Source organism: Mandrillus leucophaeus, unplaced genomic scaffold (genome assembly GCF_000951045.1).
Source record: "Mandrillus leucophaeus isolate KB7577 unplaced genomic scaffold, Mleu.le_1.0 Scaffold160, whole genome shotgun sequence".
NCBI classification, from domain to species: Eukaryota; Metazoa; Chordata; class Mammalia; order Primates; family Cercopithecidae; genus Mandrillus; species Mandrillus leucophaeus.
The window spans coordinates 32,067-48,722 of record NW_012101588.1 but is presented as its reverse complement, the minus strand read 5'-3'; the positions used below and the strand labels follow the sequence as shown (position 1 = coordinate 48,722).

Below are 16,656 nucleotides of genomic sequence, written 5' to 3'. Positions count from 1 at the left end.
AAAAAAAAAAAAAAAAAAAGGAGCAGTGGGAACAGGAGGAAGCTGACTTTGCAGCCCTTGATTGCATAGAAAGACAGAGAGTTGTCTGGGCGCGGTGGTTCCTGCCTTAATCCCAGCAGTTTGGGAGGCTGAGGCTGGTGGATCGCCTGAGACTGGGAGTTCGAGACCAGCCTGACCAACATGGAGAAACCCTGTCTGTGCTAAAAATACAAAATTTGCCAGGTGTGGTGGCGTGTGCCTGTAATCCCAGCTACTCGGGAGGCTGAGGCAGGAGAATCGCTTGAACCCGGCATGCAGAGGTTGTGATGAGCCGGGATCATGCCATTGCACTCCAACCTGGGCAACAAGAGGAAACTCCATTTCAAAAAAAAACGAAAAAGATAGTTGTCCCTTGGGGGCCGCAAGGAAGAAGTGCTGTCCTCAGGAAGGAGAAACACGGAGATGAGGGAGCTCACCAAGAAGTGAAAGGGTGGTTCTGAGCCTAGTGTTGAGGACGGTAGACCCATGAAATGCAGATTCTGCACACACAGCTCTAGTCATAACAGACCCAGGACTGCAGAGTCACACCACATACCTGGAGGGTGGAGGACTCAGACACAGTGAACGATATAGCAGAAGAAAGTTGCCTTGAGATAAAGAGTAGACTTCAGGCTTGCCTACTGAAAGTTATTACTAGATCTCAGAAAAATATCTTTCCCAACAATGAAGTCTGAGATGTAGCCTGGTGAAAACACTGAAACCCAAGGATAAAGAAAGGAATCCTGTAAACATCTGAGTGTGGAAACCCGAGCGTAGTCACCTTCAGGATGTGGGAGAGCAGTGGTGGGTGGGCGCTTGGGCTGGCGTCAGACTGCTTCACACTGAGTCACACTCGGCGTTGGAAGGGAGTGGAGTGATGTCTGAAAAGTTCTGAGAGAATGTGTATGACTCAAATATTTCCTACCCTGTCAAGCTATTATTTTAGTAAAGGAGTCCATAGACAGGGTTGTTCTAGAATGCGGCCATTGCAAACCTGTTGAGAAAAACTGCTTGATAGTTGAACCCTGCTGACCACAAGATACATCCAAAGGAGGATTTAAGAATGGAAAGCTGTTGTAATAGGACTTGTGGTAGGCATAAATCCCACTCAGAACAACTGGATGTTTTGGTTGTAGATCATCATTTATATGTTGCAAGCCTTGAAAACATTTTATCACACAAATCTGGATGTTAGGAAGGGATGGTGCAAAGAAGGGTGTTGGTGTCCTCCTCTCCGCACGTAAGGCACCATCTCAAGCTAATGTAGGTCATTAAGTGAAGATCCTAACTTCTTAAAGGAATAATGTTGACAGTACATTCATAATGAAAAGTTCTAGGTGCTGTTCTTTTGATTTTTTCCCCTTTATTGTACATTGTGAACATTTTTGTTACTTTGTTAGGATTTTGAAGGGGTTGTCAATAAAGTGTGAAATTGCTGGGGAGTTAGTTTTGTGATTTTTTTTTTTTAAATCCTCATTTAGACCTCAGCTAACAGTGGTGAGAACCTTGCTTCTCTCAGTGCTGCGTGCCTGTGACATTCCCCCTCTTGCCCTGCTGATGTGTAGCTTCAGGTGAGAGTGCTGAGTTGCCAAGTTCTACTCTCAAATGTCTCTCTTTACGTTTTGTATTTTAAGGTGTATTTTGATTACATGAGAAGCTGGATCCAAATGCTACAGCAATTACCTCAAGCATCCCATAGTTTAAAAAATCTGTTAGAAGAAGAATGGAATTTCACCAAAGAAATAACTCATTACATACGGGGAGGAGAAGCACAGGCCGGGAAGCTTTTCTGGTAGGAATCCTTGTGCTTCTGAACGCGACGCTCCCACCTTCTCACTCTCACGCCATTTACTCACAGATTGTCTCCTATGTGTTTGTATGTTTAGTTACATGAAAATTGCAACTATCCATATCTCATATGTGCACCCTCTTCCAAGTTTTGAGTGGTGTTTCTCAATCGGGGTGATTTTTTTTCCGCTTGGGGACATTGGGCAGTATCTGGAGACACTTGATGGTCATGACTGGGAAGATGCTCCTGGCAGTGAGTGGGCAGCGGGGAGGGAGGCTGCTGCTGTTCACGGCACACAGGACAGTCCCAAAACAGGGCTATCCACTCAGATATCAGCTTTGAACCTTAGAGCTTCTGCCCTATAATGAACCCTTTCTCCCCCCTAATAAAAGGAAGGAGAATGTAAGTCCTTCAAGAGTAGAATATCCCCACCTATGTCAGTCTTGGTGGGAACATGCAGAGCTTAAGACGCATTTTAAGTGTATTTTTACTGCCACGGTTTGGGGAATGTAGTGCTCATCACAGACTCTCTCTATGAATTGGGTGTGCGTAGGATGAGGGAATAGAAATGTAAACAAGGGGGAATCATGAAGAGAGCAGTGCAGTCGCAGGGCTGGTCTGTCAGTTCTAGGAAATGAACATCTTGCATGCAATCTTGGGATCGCTGGGCACAGGCCGCATCTCCATGGTCTTTGCTGGTGGCCACTGCACCTCAGACATGCTTTGACTCAGATGAGGTCAGTGTCCTTCTGTGCTTTAGATTCTGCTACTGTCTTTTGGCACCACCTCCCACTTGTCTCATCAGCCATTTTATTTTCTGTCTCCCTTTCATAAAGTATTATAAGAACATGCCTATTCTAGTCCTGGACCCCATTGCATTTTGTCTGTTGTATTGGAGCAGCAGCTTCTGCTGCCTACCCTGTCTCCCAGTTCCGTTGGTGTGACTTCTGCAGGACTCCAGCTTTAGCTTTGTTCTCGACTGCCGATCTCTCCTGCGTTCTGTCTCCCAGAATCTTGTATCCACTTCTCTGTTCTAATGGCCAGTTCTTTTTACATCCTCTCTCTTTATTTGGAGTAGACGGTGAACTTGCTGTCCTCTCATAGCTTCATCCGTCAGGCCATGATCCCCAGGCTGTCTTTGCTTGTCTGTTCAGCTTGGTGCCCATAGTCAGCCTTTTTAAAAAGGGCATTCATTGTCATTCGCAACATCTCTCCCCGCTTACTTTTCCATGATTCTGCTTTGCCTAATTCCTTCTGTTTGCATTTTCTGTTTCCAACCTGTCAAGCTTTGTTGACAAAATGTTTTTAAAGGTTACTGTTTAGTTTCACTACAAATTCATGTTGTTTAATGTCACTGTACGCTCACTTCCTCTTGTCCGTCTTTGTGTTTCTATCTTTTGCTTGTCCTTCAAATTCCCTAGAGTGCAGTCTCTGGCCTTTGCCTTCATGATCCTTGCTCTGAGAAGCTCAAGGGCTTTTTCATTCCCCCTTCTTGTGAACAGTCCACTTCTATTGTAGTTCTGGACTCCAGTGCATTTTATCTGTTGTATTGGAGCAGCAGCTTCTGCTTCAAACACTGTTTCTCCGAGGGTCAGCCAGTGTTGGAATCAACCCCAACTCCTTTATTTACTGCACACACTACCTCGACTCTTTTGGCTGTCCTTTGAGGCTATATCCAGAATCTGACCTCTGCCTCTCAAGCAGTCCACACGTCCACTCTTCCCAGGTTGTCATTTCTCAGGTGTGTTACTGCAGTAGCTCTCTAAACAGTCTCCCTACTTCTGCCTGAAGCCTCCTAGAGTTTATTCTCAACACCACAGCCAGAATGGTCTGGTTAAAGTGTATGTTAGACCATTGTCTCCTCTCAATTTCCCAGTGGCTCCCCATCTTACTCAGAAAACGTAAGACTGCCTAACAATGGCCCGCAAGGCCTGACACGGTCCAATTTCTCATTACGTCTTTGTCCTCCTTCCAGACCCTCCTGTGCTCGCTTCCCAGCCACAGTGGCTGCCTCACTGCCTCAAGCCAGGCGTGTTCCAGCCTCACGCCCTTTTCACCAGCTGGCGCCTCTCCGTGGAGTGCTCTTCCTCCCAGTTATTTTCATGACCTGTTACCCCACTTCCTTCAGGTCTTTATCCAGATGTTACCTTCTCAGTATCTTTAAGATGGAAATTCCTACCCACAACTCCTTAGCTTTTTTCTCATTCCTTTTCTCCATAGCACTTACCAATAACCTGAAATACATTTCCCTTTTTTGTTTTATTTATTGTTTTTCTCCACCCACTGGAGGGCTTGTACCAGTTTTGTTTGCTGCTGCTTAGTACATAATAGGCACTCAATATTTGTTGAATGAGTACATTCTAGTTTTTTTATATAATGTTCTTTTTAAAAGCATGTTTCCAATCAGACCCCTTTCCCAATAAGATATTTTAAAATTTACTCTCTCTGCTTATCAAATGCCAAACTAATGAGCATGACATCCAGTGCCCTCCACAGCATGGCCCCAGGACTTTCCCCTGTCCCTTTGTAGCCTAAATACCCACTACTCTTCAGATTGGATGATTTTCTTTTTTCACGAACATGCTTGCTTGACCACATCTTCATGCTTTTTAATCGTATTTATTGTTCTTCCTGGACTTTCCTTCTGCCTTTTCCATTTTCTTCCTCGCAGATTTTCCTCTTCCCAGTATTAGTCCACCTGTTAAAATTCTGCATTTGCCTGCAAGGCCCACTGCAGGGCTTTCTGGACATGAGGGCATGCCTTCAGCTGGGTCTGAAACCGTACCTTCGTGGGGGTTGGTCTTTCTCCTCCTCCGACAAGCCTAGCACTTACCTCCTGCCACATCTGATACTGGTTCTATACTTACCTGCTCTCTGTTACTAAATCATAAGTTCTTTTCCTTGAACATCCTAAGTCAGTAAACTGTTGTTGAATTTTACTTCACTCATTGAGATTCAGTTTATATACCGGGGTGTACATTTTAACGCTAGTATTTAGAGTTGTGTACTCAATGAGAGGGATCAGCCACATAGAGTGTTTCATGCTTAGTCACTATGCAAAGCTAATCGTGGGGGAAATTCGTAAGAACAGTTGCACTTAAGGAATTCACTTTCCCCCTTATCCTTAGTTTGAGGCCATTTTATACCATTTTTAACATTTAAGATAGAAATAACATTTGTGTACTAATCCCGTAGCTACTATGAATCAGTTTAAGATTTTAAGGTTTATAGTGAGATAGTGTGGTAATAGAACAAAGGTAGGTACATGCCATAATCCAGATTTCTACTTTTCCACATCTATGGTTTTATATTAAAAGAAGAGAAATTTTTCATTTTTGATTTTTAAACAGTAGCTGAGCCTTTCAAGTTTCTCAGTCAAGAATTAGGCTATGAGTGGGGACAATTTTTCTTCTCTGTTTTATTTTTATTTTTGTTCCCTTAGTGACATTGCAGGAATGCTGCTGAAGTCTACAGGAAGTTTTTTAGAATTTGGCTTACAGGAGAGCTGTGCCGAATTTTGGACTAGTGCGGATGATAGCAGTGCTTCCGACGAAATCAGGTTGGAGTTGTGCTTCCTTTCCTCTTCCACTTCTTATCTCATTTTCTTCTTCTTCTTGGTGAGATCCTAGAAGGAGCATTGTTCAAACCAAATTGTGCTGGCCTGGAAGAATTTGGGCAGTAGACGTAAAGGGATTTATTTATAACTGTCTTGTCTTTTCATGTGATTTGTTAGTTATGGTTTTATGTGAAATTTTCTTTGAAGGGGAACTTAGAATTTATTTAGCGTGATAGAAATAGTGCTAACTGGCTGGGCTCGGTGGCTCACACCTGTAATCCCAGCACTTCAGGAGGCTGAGGTGGGTGAATCACGAGGTCAGGAGTTCAAGACCAGCCTGGCCAAGATGGTGAAACCTTGTCTCTACTAAAAATACAAAAAAAATTAGCTGGGCGTGGTGACACACGCCCGTAATTCCAGCTATTCGGGAGGCCGAGGCAGAGAATTTCTTGAACCCAGGAGGCAGAGGTTGCAGTGAGCTGAGATCACGCCACTGCACTCCAGCCTGGGTGACAGAGCGAGACTCCATCTCAAAAAAAAAAAAAGCTAACTTAAGATAAAGAGATAAAGTTGACTAGAAAAAAATGAGTAGAATTTTCTTGATCTACATTGTCTGGGATGCCTTTGTATTAGTTTCTGTTCTTAAAAAAATCTATGTAGTGGTCCATTAATACATTTTAATGATATTTGGTACATTTTTATTCTTAGTATATTCCTTCTGTTGAACTTTAAACTTAAGTGTATGAAACGGGTTTCTCTGTTGAAATTCCTCCAATTCTGTGCAGATAGTATTCAGGTCAAACCTTTAGAAATTGCTACTCTTTGTGGCATATATATCAGGCATATAGCAACTTTGTGGCCATATAATCAGCAAGGTCATATGATTCAAATTTAGGGAATGCTCAAATGGAACTGACTTCTCCAAAGCTAAAATGTTTTCGCTCGCTATTCAAAGTTTGATGAAAAACACATTTTGAGTTTCAGAACACCTGGTATGTTTTTATGCCAAGGTTAAAGAAAGAAGTTCCCACATGGGTTCTCACCTGGGAAAATATTGAATAGCTGAGAAATGGAATAAATAAGTTTGTAGATCTTACAGTTTTGAGAGCTAACATGGTGGGTTCAAAATAACTCCAAGCATGTAGATTCCAAATAAACATGAGAAGTCAGGAATGAAGATGGTGAACTAGAGAGTGGCTCTCATGACACTGTTTACTCATAATAGATCTAAAAGGGGTGCAATGGGCAGTGCTGGAGCCGCTTCTGGCTTGAGGGAGCTGATCGTGCACATCTCTTCCCATTTCATTGCTCAGTAACATCATACTGCTGCCTTGAAATTAGCTATAATGGGAGTATTTACACCACAGAAATCAGCGTGCACTGCGTAAGATAGTTATTTAGGGGCAGCCAGTTGTTAAATATTTCCCAGACCACACTGTATATATTTCTTTTTAGATTATGAGCCAGGAGTTAAGAACTTAACCTTAAACTCCAAGAAATGATCATAATGAAATCTTAAGAAAATTAAGCTTCCTCTTATTTGAAGGTTATTCAATGTGCCCTGCTTACGTTGAAAGGATATGAATATTTTCTACAAAACTGTCAGGAGCAGGCTTCTGAATGTTTTGACTACATCCTCGATAACTGTTTGTTCCCATTTAAAAATCTGCAGTCTTTATTTATTACTGTGATTTGGAATTTGCTTCATCTTTATTGTTAAATCCCTCTTGCACCTCTGGAGTATTCCCTACTGTGTTCTAACTGGCCTTGAATCCACTTGGCAGGAGGTCTGTTATAGAGATCAGCCGAGCCCTGAAGGAGCTCTTCCATGAAGCCAGAGAAAGGGCCTCCAAAGCACTTGGGTTTGCTAAAATGTTGAGAAAGGTGAGCCTGCAATCCTGATTGATTAGTACCTTTTATCTTATTTTTCTTTTATCTTATTGTTTTAATGCTAACCCTAAAGAAGTTTCTTTGTAACTGTGATCCTAGGACCTGGAAATAGCAGCAGAATTCAGGCTTTCAGCCCCAGTTAGAGACCTCCTGGATGTTCTGAAATTAAAACAGTATGTCAAGGTAAGTACTCCAAATGGTGTGATTGAAACATTTTGCCTTTCCTCCTTTATTTTAAAACAGGCAAACTTTTTCTTGAAGGTCCAGACAGTAAATATTACAGGCTCTGAAGGCTGTACCACAACCCCAGTTGTAAGACTGTCCTGTAATTCACTAGTGGAATAATGAAAGTCTTTTTCATACTTGACTTACTAACTTGTTTTAAGAGTGTAGATAAATACTAAAAAATTTACTCATGCTGTTTATTAATTTAGTTACACATATTTGAAATAATGTGTATAAGGAGATAATATTTATTTTAAATACTGGTTTTGTTTTTCACCCTTATATTTCCTGATGCAGTTCAAAAGTTTTACAGTGAATCTTTGACATCAAGATCCTGGTCATCACTAGAGCCACTTTTTGAGTCAGCAACTTTACTCCACTTTAAGTTGTTTGACATTTAGCACTGTTAGAATGCGTATGTGATGTCATCACTGAACATTTTATCCCAAGCCCACAGTTTTATCCCACGCCTATACTGAGAGCGGGAGGCATGACCTGCATCGTGCCACCACATGTGTACCCTTTGAGAAATTGATCTCAAGGAGCCTTCTTATGATGACCCCCTGGCTCCCTGCCCTGGAATAATTAGAGAATCTGTATTAACAATTTTTGCCTTTTTCCCAAGCCAGGTGATTTTCTGTAAGCATCACAAACTAGCAGTGGTTGAGGTTTTTTCAGGCTGTCTTGCCTCCCCCTCAAGTATTTTCTTTGTTGTTGAAAAGAAAGCAGTGAGGAGGATGTCCAGTAATCGGGAGACTCTGTAAGGCCTCTCCTCCAGTGCGTTCACAGACTCCTCCTGCCTCCTCCTGCCTCCTCCAGTCACACTGAACCCAGCTTCCTTCCTGCAGTTCCCTCACTGCTCCAATTCGCACCCTTCCCACATCCCCTCCCTAAACCTGCCTCTGCTTTCCTAGGTTCATTTGTTTGTTTTAAATAACATACTTCTCTAATGTACAACGTTCCTTAAGATTTTGGATTATTTCTTTTGCAGGTACAAATTCCTGGGTTAGAAAACTTGCAAGTGTTTGTTCCAGACACTCTTGCTGAGGAGAAGAGTATTATTTTGCAGTTACTCAATGCAGCCGCAGGAAAGGACTGTTCAAAAGATTCAGACGACGTAGTCTTCGATGCCTATCTGCTTCTGACCAAGCACGGTGATCGAGCCCGGGATTCAGAGGACAGCTGGGGCACGTGGGAGGCACAGCCTGTCAAAGTCGTGCCTCAGGTGGAGACTGTTGACACCCTGAGAAGCATGCAGGTACATCTCACCTCCGACTTCTCAGCAGTGTTGCTTAAAGGACTTTTAGTAAGAATGAACTGTTAGCCACTCATGAATGAGGGGGGCAGCTACCCTAGTAATCACAAGTATATAGTTCCCAAAAATATGCCTCAATGTGTTAATAGGTAATTTTGCAGCATAATTTGTACAGTATATCATTCTGTTAAGTTAAATTATTCTGGAATATTTGAAATAAACCGTCTTTCTGGTTTATATCTTTTCTTAGTTCAGTCATGTAGTTAGACCTATGGAGCTATGATCTAAAAGAAATTATGTCACTAATATAATTTGTAGTTCTAGAAATCCCAGTTCTCCAAGTATTCAGGTTTACTGGTTATTTAATTTTCACTTTTTGTGGTGAAGGTTGTCCCCTCCCTACCTAACAGGGACCTCGTGACAGTTTCTATAACTCATTAGTTATAAACTGTGGGAAGCTTTCTCATTTATCTGTGTTCAGCTTAGGAACAGTCATGGTGAGTGTTCATATGCACCTTGAGCTCAGTCTCACAAGAACTGAGTATACACTGGCCTGCTGTGTCCCTTCACCCCAACAACTCCGCTTTTATATTCCGTCTCAGTGAATGGTTCCGCGTTCACTCACAGGAGGCTAATATAAATTCAGCCTCCCACCTTTCCAGTTAATACCTTGCCAGAAGTATTTCCAGTCAATGATCCTTTCCCTGCATCCCCAGAGCAGCTGCTATAGTCAGAACTTTACCATCCCTCTCCTGAACTACTGCAGTTTCTTACTTTGAGTTTCCCTGCTTCAAACCTCACCTTCTGTCTCTCCAATTCTGTATTTGTTTTTGTACTTCCAGAATGATCATTATAATACATCTGATTGCATCACAGATCTACTTAAAATACTGCAAGGATTCTTTATCTCTTGAAGAACAAAAGTAATAAAGTCTTGATTTCTTAATGTTTTATATAAGGCCCTTCAGTTGATGTCTCTTATTCCTACATTTTCCTTCTTCACACTGCTCCAATACACACACTCAAACTCACACTCACACTCTGCACTAGCAGTACTCAACACTTGAAGTTCTAGGATATCTCAAAGATGTCATGCCTGCAGTCCCAAGGGGTTGTTCTCCATGGTGCTGAATATCCCAGCTGTCAATGCCCACTGAAGTGTGTTGCTGTGTAGGGGAAGCTTTGCTTATAAATGACTTTCTGATCAGATGGTTGTTGGCCTGGTATCCCTGAGATTGGCATTGTTTTTGGACTGGTGTTGAACTAGAATAACAACTAGTAACTGGGTTGGTTTTTGTGTCCTGTGCTTGATTTTCCTCCCAGGTGGATAATCTTTTACTAGTTGTCATGCAGTCTGCCCATCTCACAATTCAGAGAAAAGCTTTCCAGCAGTCCATTGAGGGACTTATGACTCTGTGCCAGGAGCAGACATCCAGTCAGCCGGTCATCGCCAAAGCTTTGCAGCAGCTGAAGGTATCACGCTGTTCTCTACATTAGCTGAGATTTTTCCTTTTTGATGAAATACTGTGGAAGAGTCAGTGTGTGGTAATGTGTGTAAGGTAATATCATCCAAGGAACTTGAGCTCTTAAATTGCGCACCCACTCACCTCTCTTCCCAATACATATTTTCTTACGTCTAAACTACAGATTCTGAGATTCCTGAAGCTGTAGAACTTTGTAATTGGAAAGGATAGAGAATTGAACTTTATGTGACTTACTCATGATGACTACATGACTGGCTAGTGGCAAAGGTGAAAATTTAGGAATATAGGTCTCTTCATTCCCAGTGTAAATTTCATTCTCCTTTCACAATCTCCAGTATTTACTAGAGGTATTCCATATCAGTAGTGTGTAATAGAAGATTTATTTATTGTGTTGTTTAATAAATCAGCCAAATTAAACATAATAGAAAAAAGTTGCAGAGAAGCACAAAGGCCTTTCAAAGTTTATAACAAGCCACAGCCTGGCTGTCTTTTTCCATTATTTTCTGTTTTGGACACTTTATATTTTGTATCCCATGTATCAGTCTTGATCTCATCCACACTTTTGCAGGCAATCAGTTACGTCTTCTCACTCACGTTAAGGCTTAACTTCTTGAAGAAGAAACACTCTCTGAAGTTAACAAGTCATTTCATAAACATTTGTTTTTCTTCTGTCAGTCTGATTTGTCTAATTTATCTATAAACATTTATTAACTAAATATTTAGGTTATCTCTCTTTATAGATTGCTGGAAGAATATTTTGTAACCATAGTAAGGGGATTGCCTGATGGAGACCTTGGATGCACTCATGTGTAAGGGTAGAAAGGGAGACCAATTTGGAGCTATTGTGTTGACGACAGAGGTGACGAAAGCTCGAGCTAGGGCAGGGCTTCTCAGCCTCTTCAGTGTGGACATTTGGGCCGGTAATTCTTTGTTGTGGAGGTCCGTCCTGTGCATTCCAGGACGTTTAGCAGCATTCCTGGCCTCTACTTACCATATCCCAGTAGATTCCACTTTTTCCTCCAAATTTTGACAGTCTAAAACTTCTCTGGACAACGTCTCCAGACGCTGAGGGGAGGGCGAAAAATCCACCCCAGAAGAGAACCCCTGGACTAGGAAGTAGCAGGGAAATGAGGACAGCCTGATTTGAGGACACCGTGGAGGTCGTCTAGAAGTACGTGGGCTTTTTCACTCTGTGGAATTGCACCCGTACTTATGGTTGAGCAACCGTCCAAGAGGAGAAAACAACAGGTGGTTGATGTATAAAAATATTGAAGATAAAAGCATCTATTCCAAGAGCAGATTACAACTAGACTATATCATTTTAAATGCATTTTTTCTCTTCTATTTAAGAATGCCAAATAAAATGACATAATTTCTTCTATATTTGGTAATTCCTTTTGATAACTAAAAGTGGCTGAATTGTTTTGTAGTGGTTAATGTCTGTGTGATAATGAATGAAATCTTTCTTTAAAATGTGGTAAGTATTGTATGATTTGCTTCGTTTTGCATTAATCCTGGTTTGGACTCTTTAGAATGATGCATTAGAGCTATGCAACAGAATAAGCAATGCCATTGACCGCGTGGACCACATGTTCACATCAGAATTCGATGCTGAAGTTGATGAATCCGAATCTGTCACCTTGCAACAGTACTACCGAGAAGCAATGATTCAGGGGTACAATTTTGGATTTGAGGTAGGTTCAGAATAAGAGGAAACACACACTACAGTTTAGTAATTGCTTGATAACTTACAGAAAGTTTTAGGAACCTTTTACAGTAAATCTGATACTGTAATCACAGCGTAATCAAGAATATCATCTTATATCACTGCTGTATATCGGAGATGTTACTGTACTTTTAAACTGTTAGGTAGTTATCCGACTTTTGTTTTGTGCCAACAGCCAACTGCTTAACGTTTTAAAACTTTAAAGAGATGTTTTATATCATGAAAGCACATTCTTAATTTAAACTCAGGAGTGAAACATTTATGAAACTGCATATTGAAACACTATACTTTCCATAATTCTTCATAATATTCAAAATATAGAAATTTTAATTGGATTTCACTTTTTGTTTTTAGAAAACATTTTAAACAGACATGACATTATAGTGTGTGACATTATTTAATGATCATTTTCTTAATTTTGATATACCTGAAATCTTCTTACAGTATCATAAAGAAGTTGTTCGTTTGATGTCTGGGGAGTTTAGACAGAAGATAGGAGACAAATATATAAGCTTTGCCCGGAAGTGGATGAATTATGTCCTGACTAAATGTGAGAGTGGTAGAGGTACAAGACCCAGGTAATGACCAAGTAGGATGTTTCTGAAATATGTCATGTGGGGTTGGGAGTATTTGTTCATATATGTCCTATGGGATTTTTTTTGAGCAGATGACACAGAAGGGAGCACCCTAAACTCTTTGGTGATCAGGTTTTTTTTTTTTTTTTAAATGGAAAAATATACAGAGAAAACTGCATAATTCTTGCGGAAAAATTTTTTTAAAAATTTGTTCCAAATTGGAGTTGTCTTTAAGGGAACTCATGTCCTCCTTTGACAAGTCTTCCTGATGACTAATGTTTTTTCCTCCCTCATGAAATTTATTCATTAAGAAACCGTTTTGGAATTTGCAGGGGTGAAATGGGTGAATCATCTGTGAGGCTCAATAGTAGCTCCACTAAAGTAAACATACTTATTAAAGTGTCATGACTGTGTGAAAAATAGCTGAGTGTTCTGTAATTTGTAATGGAGGGGTAGTGTGGGGCACTTTTTAAAAGTCATTAAGCAATTTCTCTAAGTTAGAGAAAACACATTTGCTGTGCCTGAGACTCCAGTAGGAACTTTGTGTTACAAAACTCATAAATAATTGTTGAATTACAAATAAATAATTGTTGAATTACAGATGGCACCTATCATGTCTAAAATCCTCTTCCATGCTTCCTATTGGTTTCAAAACAAAATTAAATTTTAAAAAATTAGGTCACACTGTAAACTTACTGAACCCAGGCAAAAAAAAAAAAAAAAAGTGTTTTGTCATAAATAGTAATTATAATTATGTTACTTTTCAGTATTGTACAGTCTAAAACTGCTACAGCATTTTCTTGGTTGTTTGTGATTGCCGAACTTTTTCATGTACCAGGTGGGCGACTCAAGGATTTGATTTTCTACAAGCAATTGAACCTGCCTTTATTTCAGCTTTACCAGAAGATGACTTCTTGGTATGGAATATTCTAAAGTTTTTTTCATTATAAAATAAGCCAGTCACTCTTCATTTTCTGGTTGAGTATGTTTTATATGTAATAATCGTTCTTTTTTTTTTTTTTTTTTGAGACAGAGTCTCGCTGTGTCACCCAGGCTGGAGTGTAGTGGCCGGATTTCGGCTCACTGCAAGCTCTGCCTTCCGGGTTCACGCCATTCTCCTGCCTCAGCCTCCCGAGTAGCTGGGACTACAGGCGCCCGCCACCTCGCCCGGCTAGTTTTTTGTATTTTTTAGTAGAGACGGGGTTTCACCGTGTTAGCCAGGGTGGTCTCGATCTGCTGACCTCGTGATCCGCCCGTCTCGGCCTCCCAAAGTGCTGGGATTACAGGCTTGAGCCACCGCGCCCGGCCGTGGTTCTTAAATATTTTTCATGTAATGATAATGCTGAGAAATTTAAAGTACTCTTCATAGCAGAGTAAGATATTTTTTTCTTTTTGTAACATTAGTGTTCAACTAAATCAATGTCTAGTTTGTAAACCCTGGCCCTTCTAACATATTTGGTAGTTTTATATTTTTACTGCTATCATAGCTGCTGCTTTGGAGCAGAACAAAAATTAGCTCTTTTACCTCAGTGTGCATCATTTCAGAGCATCTCGCTCATGTTAAATATTATCACTGTTAGTCTGATAAATGTCATCAGATTAGCATGATGATGCTCAAAGTGTGAATTCATTTATTTTATTCTTCCAGTAGTAGAGACGATTACATGAGAAGTCCTTTGCTTGTACACATTTTTGTGTTATGGGAAGTTGACAGCTAATTTGTTTTTACTTACAAAAATGAAATACACTATATTATTTTAAATTACATACAATTTGTGTTTATACCTATTTTCTTTTAAGCTAACTGAAAATAGTTTGGGTAGCATGTTTTTAAAAATACACTGAAAATTAATTTGTGCTACTTCCATAATTAAGAAAGCATGCCTGTTTTCTCTACTTTTCCCAATTTCTTTTGGTTTCTAGAGTTTACAAGCCTTGATGAATGAATGCATTGGCCATGTCATAGGAAAACCACACAGTCCTGTTACAGGTTTGTACCTTGGTAAGACAGCCGTTACAGCATTTCTTCTGGAACACAATGATTTGAGTGGACAAATCCTCTTGTAATTGCGGTCGTTTAAAATGGTATAAGAGGTGTTTTAACAATATTCAGGAAAACGACAATGAGAGGGACAGAAATGAGGTGTGTAGACAGATAACTCCACAGCAATCTTTCTAAATCCGACAGGAAGATTAAAACGTCAGCCATAAGCTATTCCATGCTAGCCAGCAGTATTCAATTATACATTTTTTTCTATGCCAATATACCATTCTTTTTTCCCCCTTACCATCTTTTCTGATGGGGAGGAAAGACTGGAGGAGGGTGTTGTCTGCCAAGCAGGAGAAACCGCCCCGGCTGCAGGTGGCTGCAGATCACTTCCCTGTCCCTCCTGCCTCACCTTTGAGGACAGCAATGTCCATTTCTCCACAGCTGTCCCAAGTACCCACCTTCCCACCAGCTGTAGTAAATTCTGATTTGGTTTTACTTTTTAAAAAATCAAGTTAAGGTATGCTGCTATATATATTACTTTAATTACAATTTTTGATTACAGTTTATGTACAATTTTATAGTCACATTGAATGATTAACGCTTTTACAGTATACGTTGGAATGTTGAAAACAAAATATATGTCAAAAAAAAGCTATGTTTTATGCCATTCTTGAGATAGTTTGTAAATAAAACAAAACTGTATTTATAATAATAAACACCCAAAAATGAAAACTTAGAAATTTTATGCAATTTCAGTTACACAAAATATAATTCATAAATGGTAAATTTATTGAACATCAACTATATTTCATATAGTGTACTTGCTAGCTACAGAAAATTAGTAGAATGGGTTTTAATTGTTGGTTTTTTAATCTTCAGTTTATACCTCTTTTTCTCCCAAGGTTGTTGTGAAAATGAAAGTTATCGTTTGTAAGACTATTTGAGCATTTTATATAAAGCATGCTATTGTCTTATCAGGCTTTTTGCCTAAGCATATTATGAGTAATTTTGATTTTCTGATCTCTTAAGACGTTCATGTTTCTCTAAGAACACGATTGATAATTCAGTAAGAATTACTTAAAAAATACTTTATTACATAAGGAATCATTTTCATTGTGGAAAAATTACAACATAGAAAAAGTGTCTAGAAAAATATGGAAGATGTACATTTAGAAAATTTATCAATGTAGAAAAAAGATTACAAAAGATAAAAGAAAAATGACTCATACTTCCTTAATCCAAAGGTAGTCCTGGGTAACATCTGAGTCGCTCGTCTTTCAATATGCCTGCCACTCCACCCTGCAGTGGGACAGTTCGTTAATAGTGCTCTCTGGAGACTCACATGGTCCTCTGTCCTCTCAGCCACTGTGGGTTAGTGGAACGAACTGTGGGGGCCTGGACAGCAATTGACCTGGGGCTGCTCATTTAACATCATTGAGCCTCCCTTTTTAATGAGTGAACTGGATGCTAATGAGGATTAAATAAGTAATAACATTGTATAAATTCTAGTTTTCCATACACAACAGGGGTCATCATTTGGTTTTGTGTTGTTTTCTTACAAAAGAAATGAATGAAAATGAGAGCACATCAACTGTCATTTTGTTACTGTTGCTTACTTTCTTCCTTTCCCTCTGTTGTAAGCGCATAACAAATAACAACCTGGTATGTAAGCTTCCATATTTTCTGTAGATTCATATAATCACACAAATACATTCTACCTGTACCTTTCTCTGCGACCATTTCATCACACAGTCATTTATAGGGTGGTTCGTTTACAATTGTAGAAATGTCTCTGTGTCAACAGGTATCGATCTCACTGGTTCTTTTTATTGGCCACACTGTGGCCGTTCATGAATGTACTGTAATTCTTTCTACCATTTTTTTTATGGGCTTTTTTTGTTTTGGCCATGAAAAACATCTCTATAATCAGTGTTTACCAATAGTGAAATGTGAACATCCATTTTGTTTATTAGCCATTTGAATTTTCTTTCCAATGAAGTGGAAAGTTTTGCAGTGTTACATCTACCTACTATTAAAATAATTGTTTTGTTTCATGCAAAACATATATGTGCACATGGTTTTTTAAACAGAATGTCTATTTGTAGGAAAATTTTTACTAATTTTTGACTAGTTCCCAGTATCTTTGCT

General features: G+C 39.7%; 1 protein-coding gene across 2 annotated transcripts in view; it reads left to right on the top strand.

The window, feature by feature from the left end:
- MAP3K4 (mitogen-activated protein kinase kinase kinase 4) overlaps positions 1-16,656 on the top strand; it is a 98,680-nt gene that overhangs the window by 57,293 nt on the left and 24,731 nt on the right. The window contains exons 6-15 of one of the 2 annotated variants that reach the window (XM_011975909.1): positions 1,653-1,810; positions 5,250-5,366; positions 7,148-7,247; positions 7,353-7,436; positions 8,470-8,736; positions 10,057-10,206; positions 11,750-11,911; positions 12,388-12,521; positions 13,357-13,435; positions 14,442-14,508. In XM_011975909.1, the coding sequence (XP_011831299.1) occupies positions 1,653-1,810; positions 5,250-5,366; positions 7,148-7,247; positions 7,353-7,436; positions 8,470-8,736; positions 10,057-10,206; positions 11,750-11,911; positions 12,388-12,521; positions 13,357-13,435; positions 14,442-14,508 (1,318 nt within the window). Of the gene's footprint in view, positions 1-1,652; positions 1,811-5,249; positions 5,367-7,147; positions 7,248-7,352; positions 7,437-8,469; positions 8,737-10,056; positions 10,207-11,749; positions 11,912-12,387; positions 12,522-13,356; positions 13,436-14,441; positions 14,521-16,656 lie in introns of both variants that reach the window. The other variant, XM_011975910.1, reaches the window with a different exon arrangement.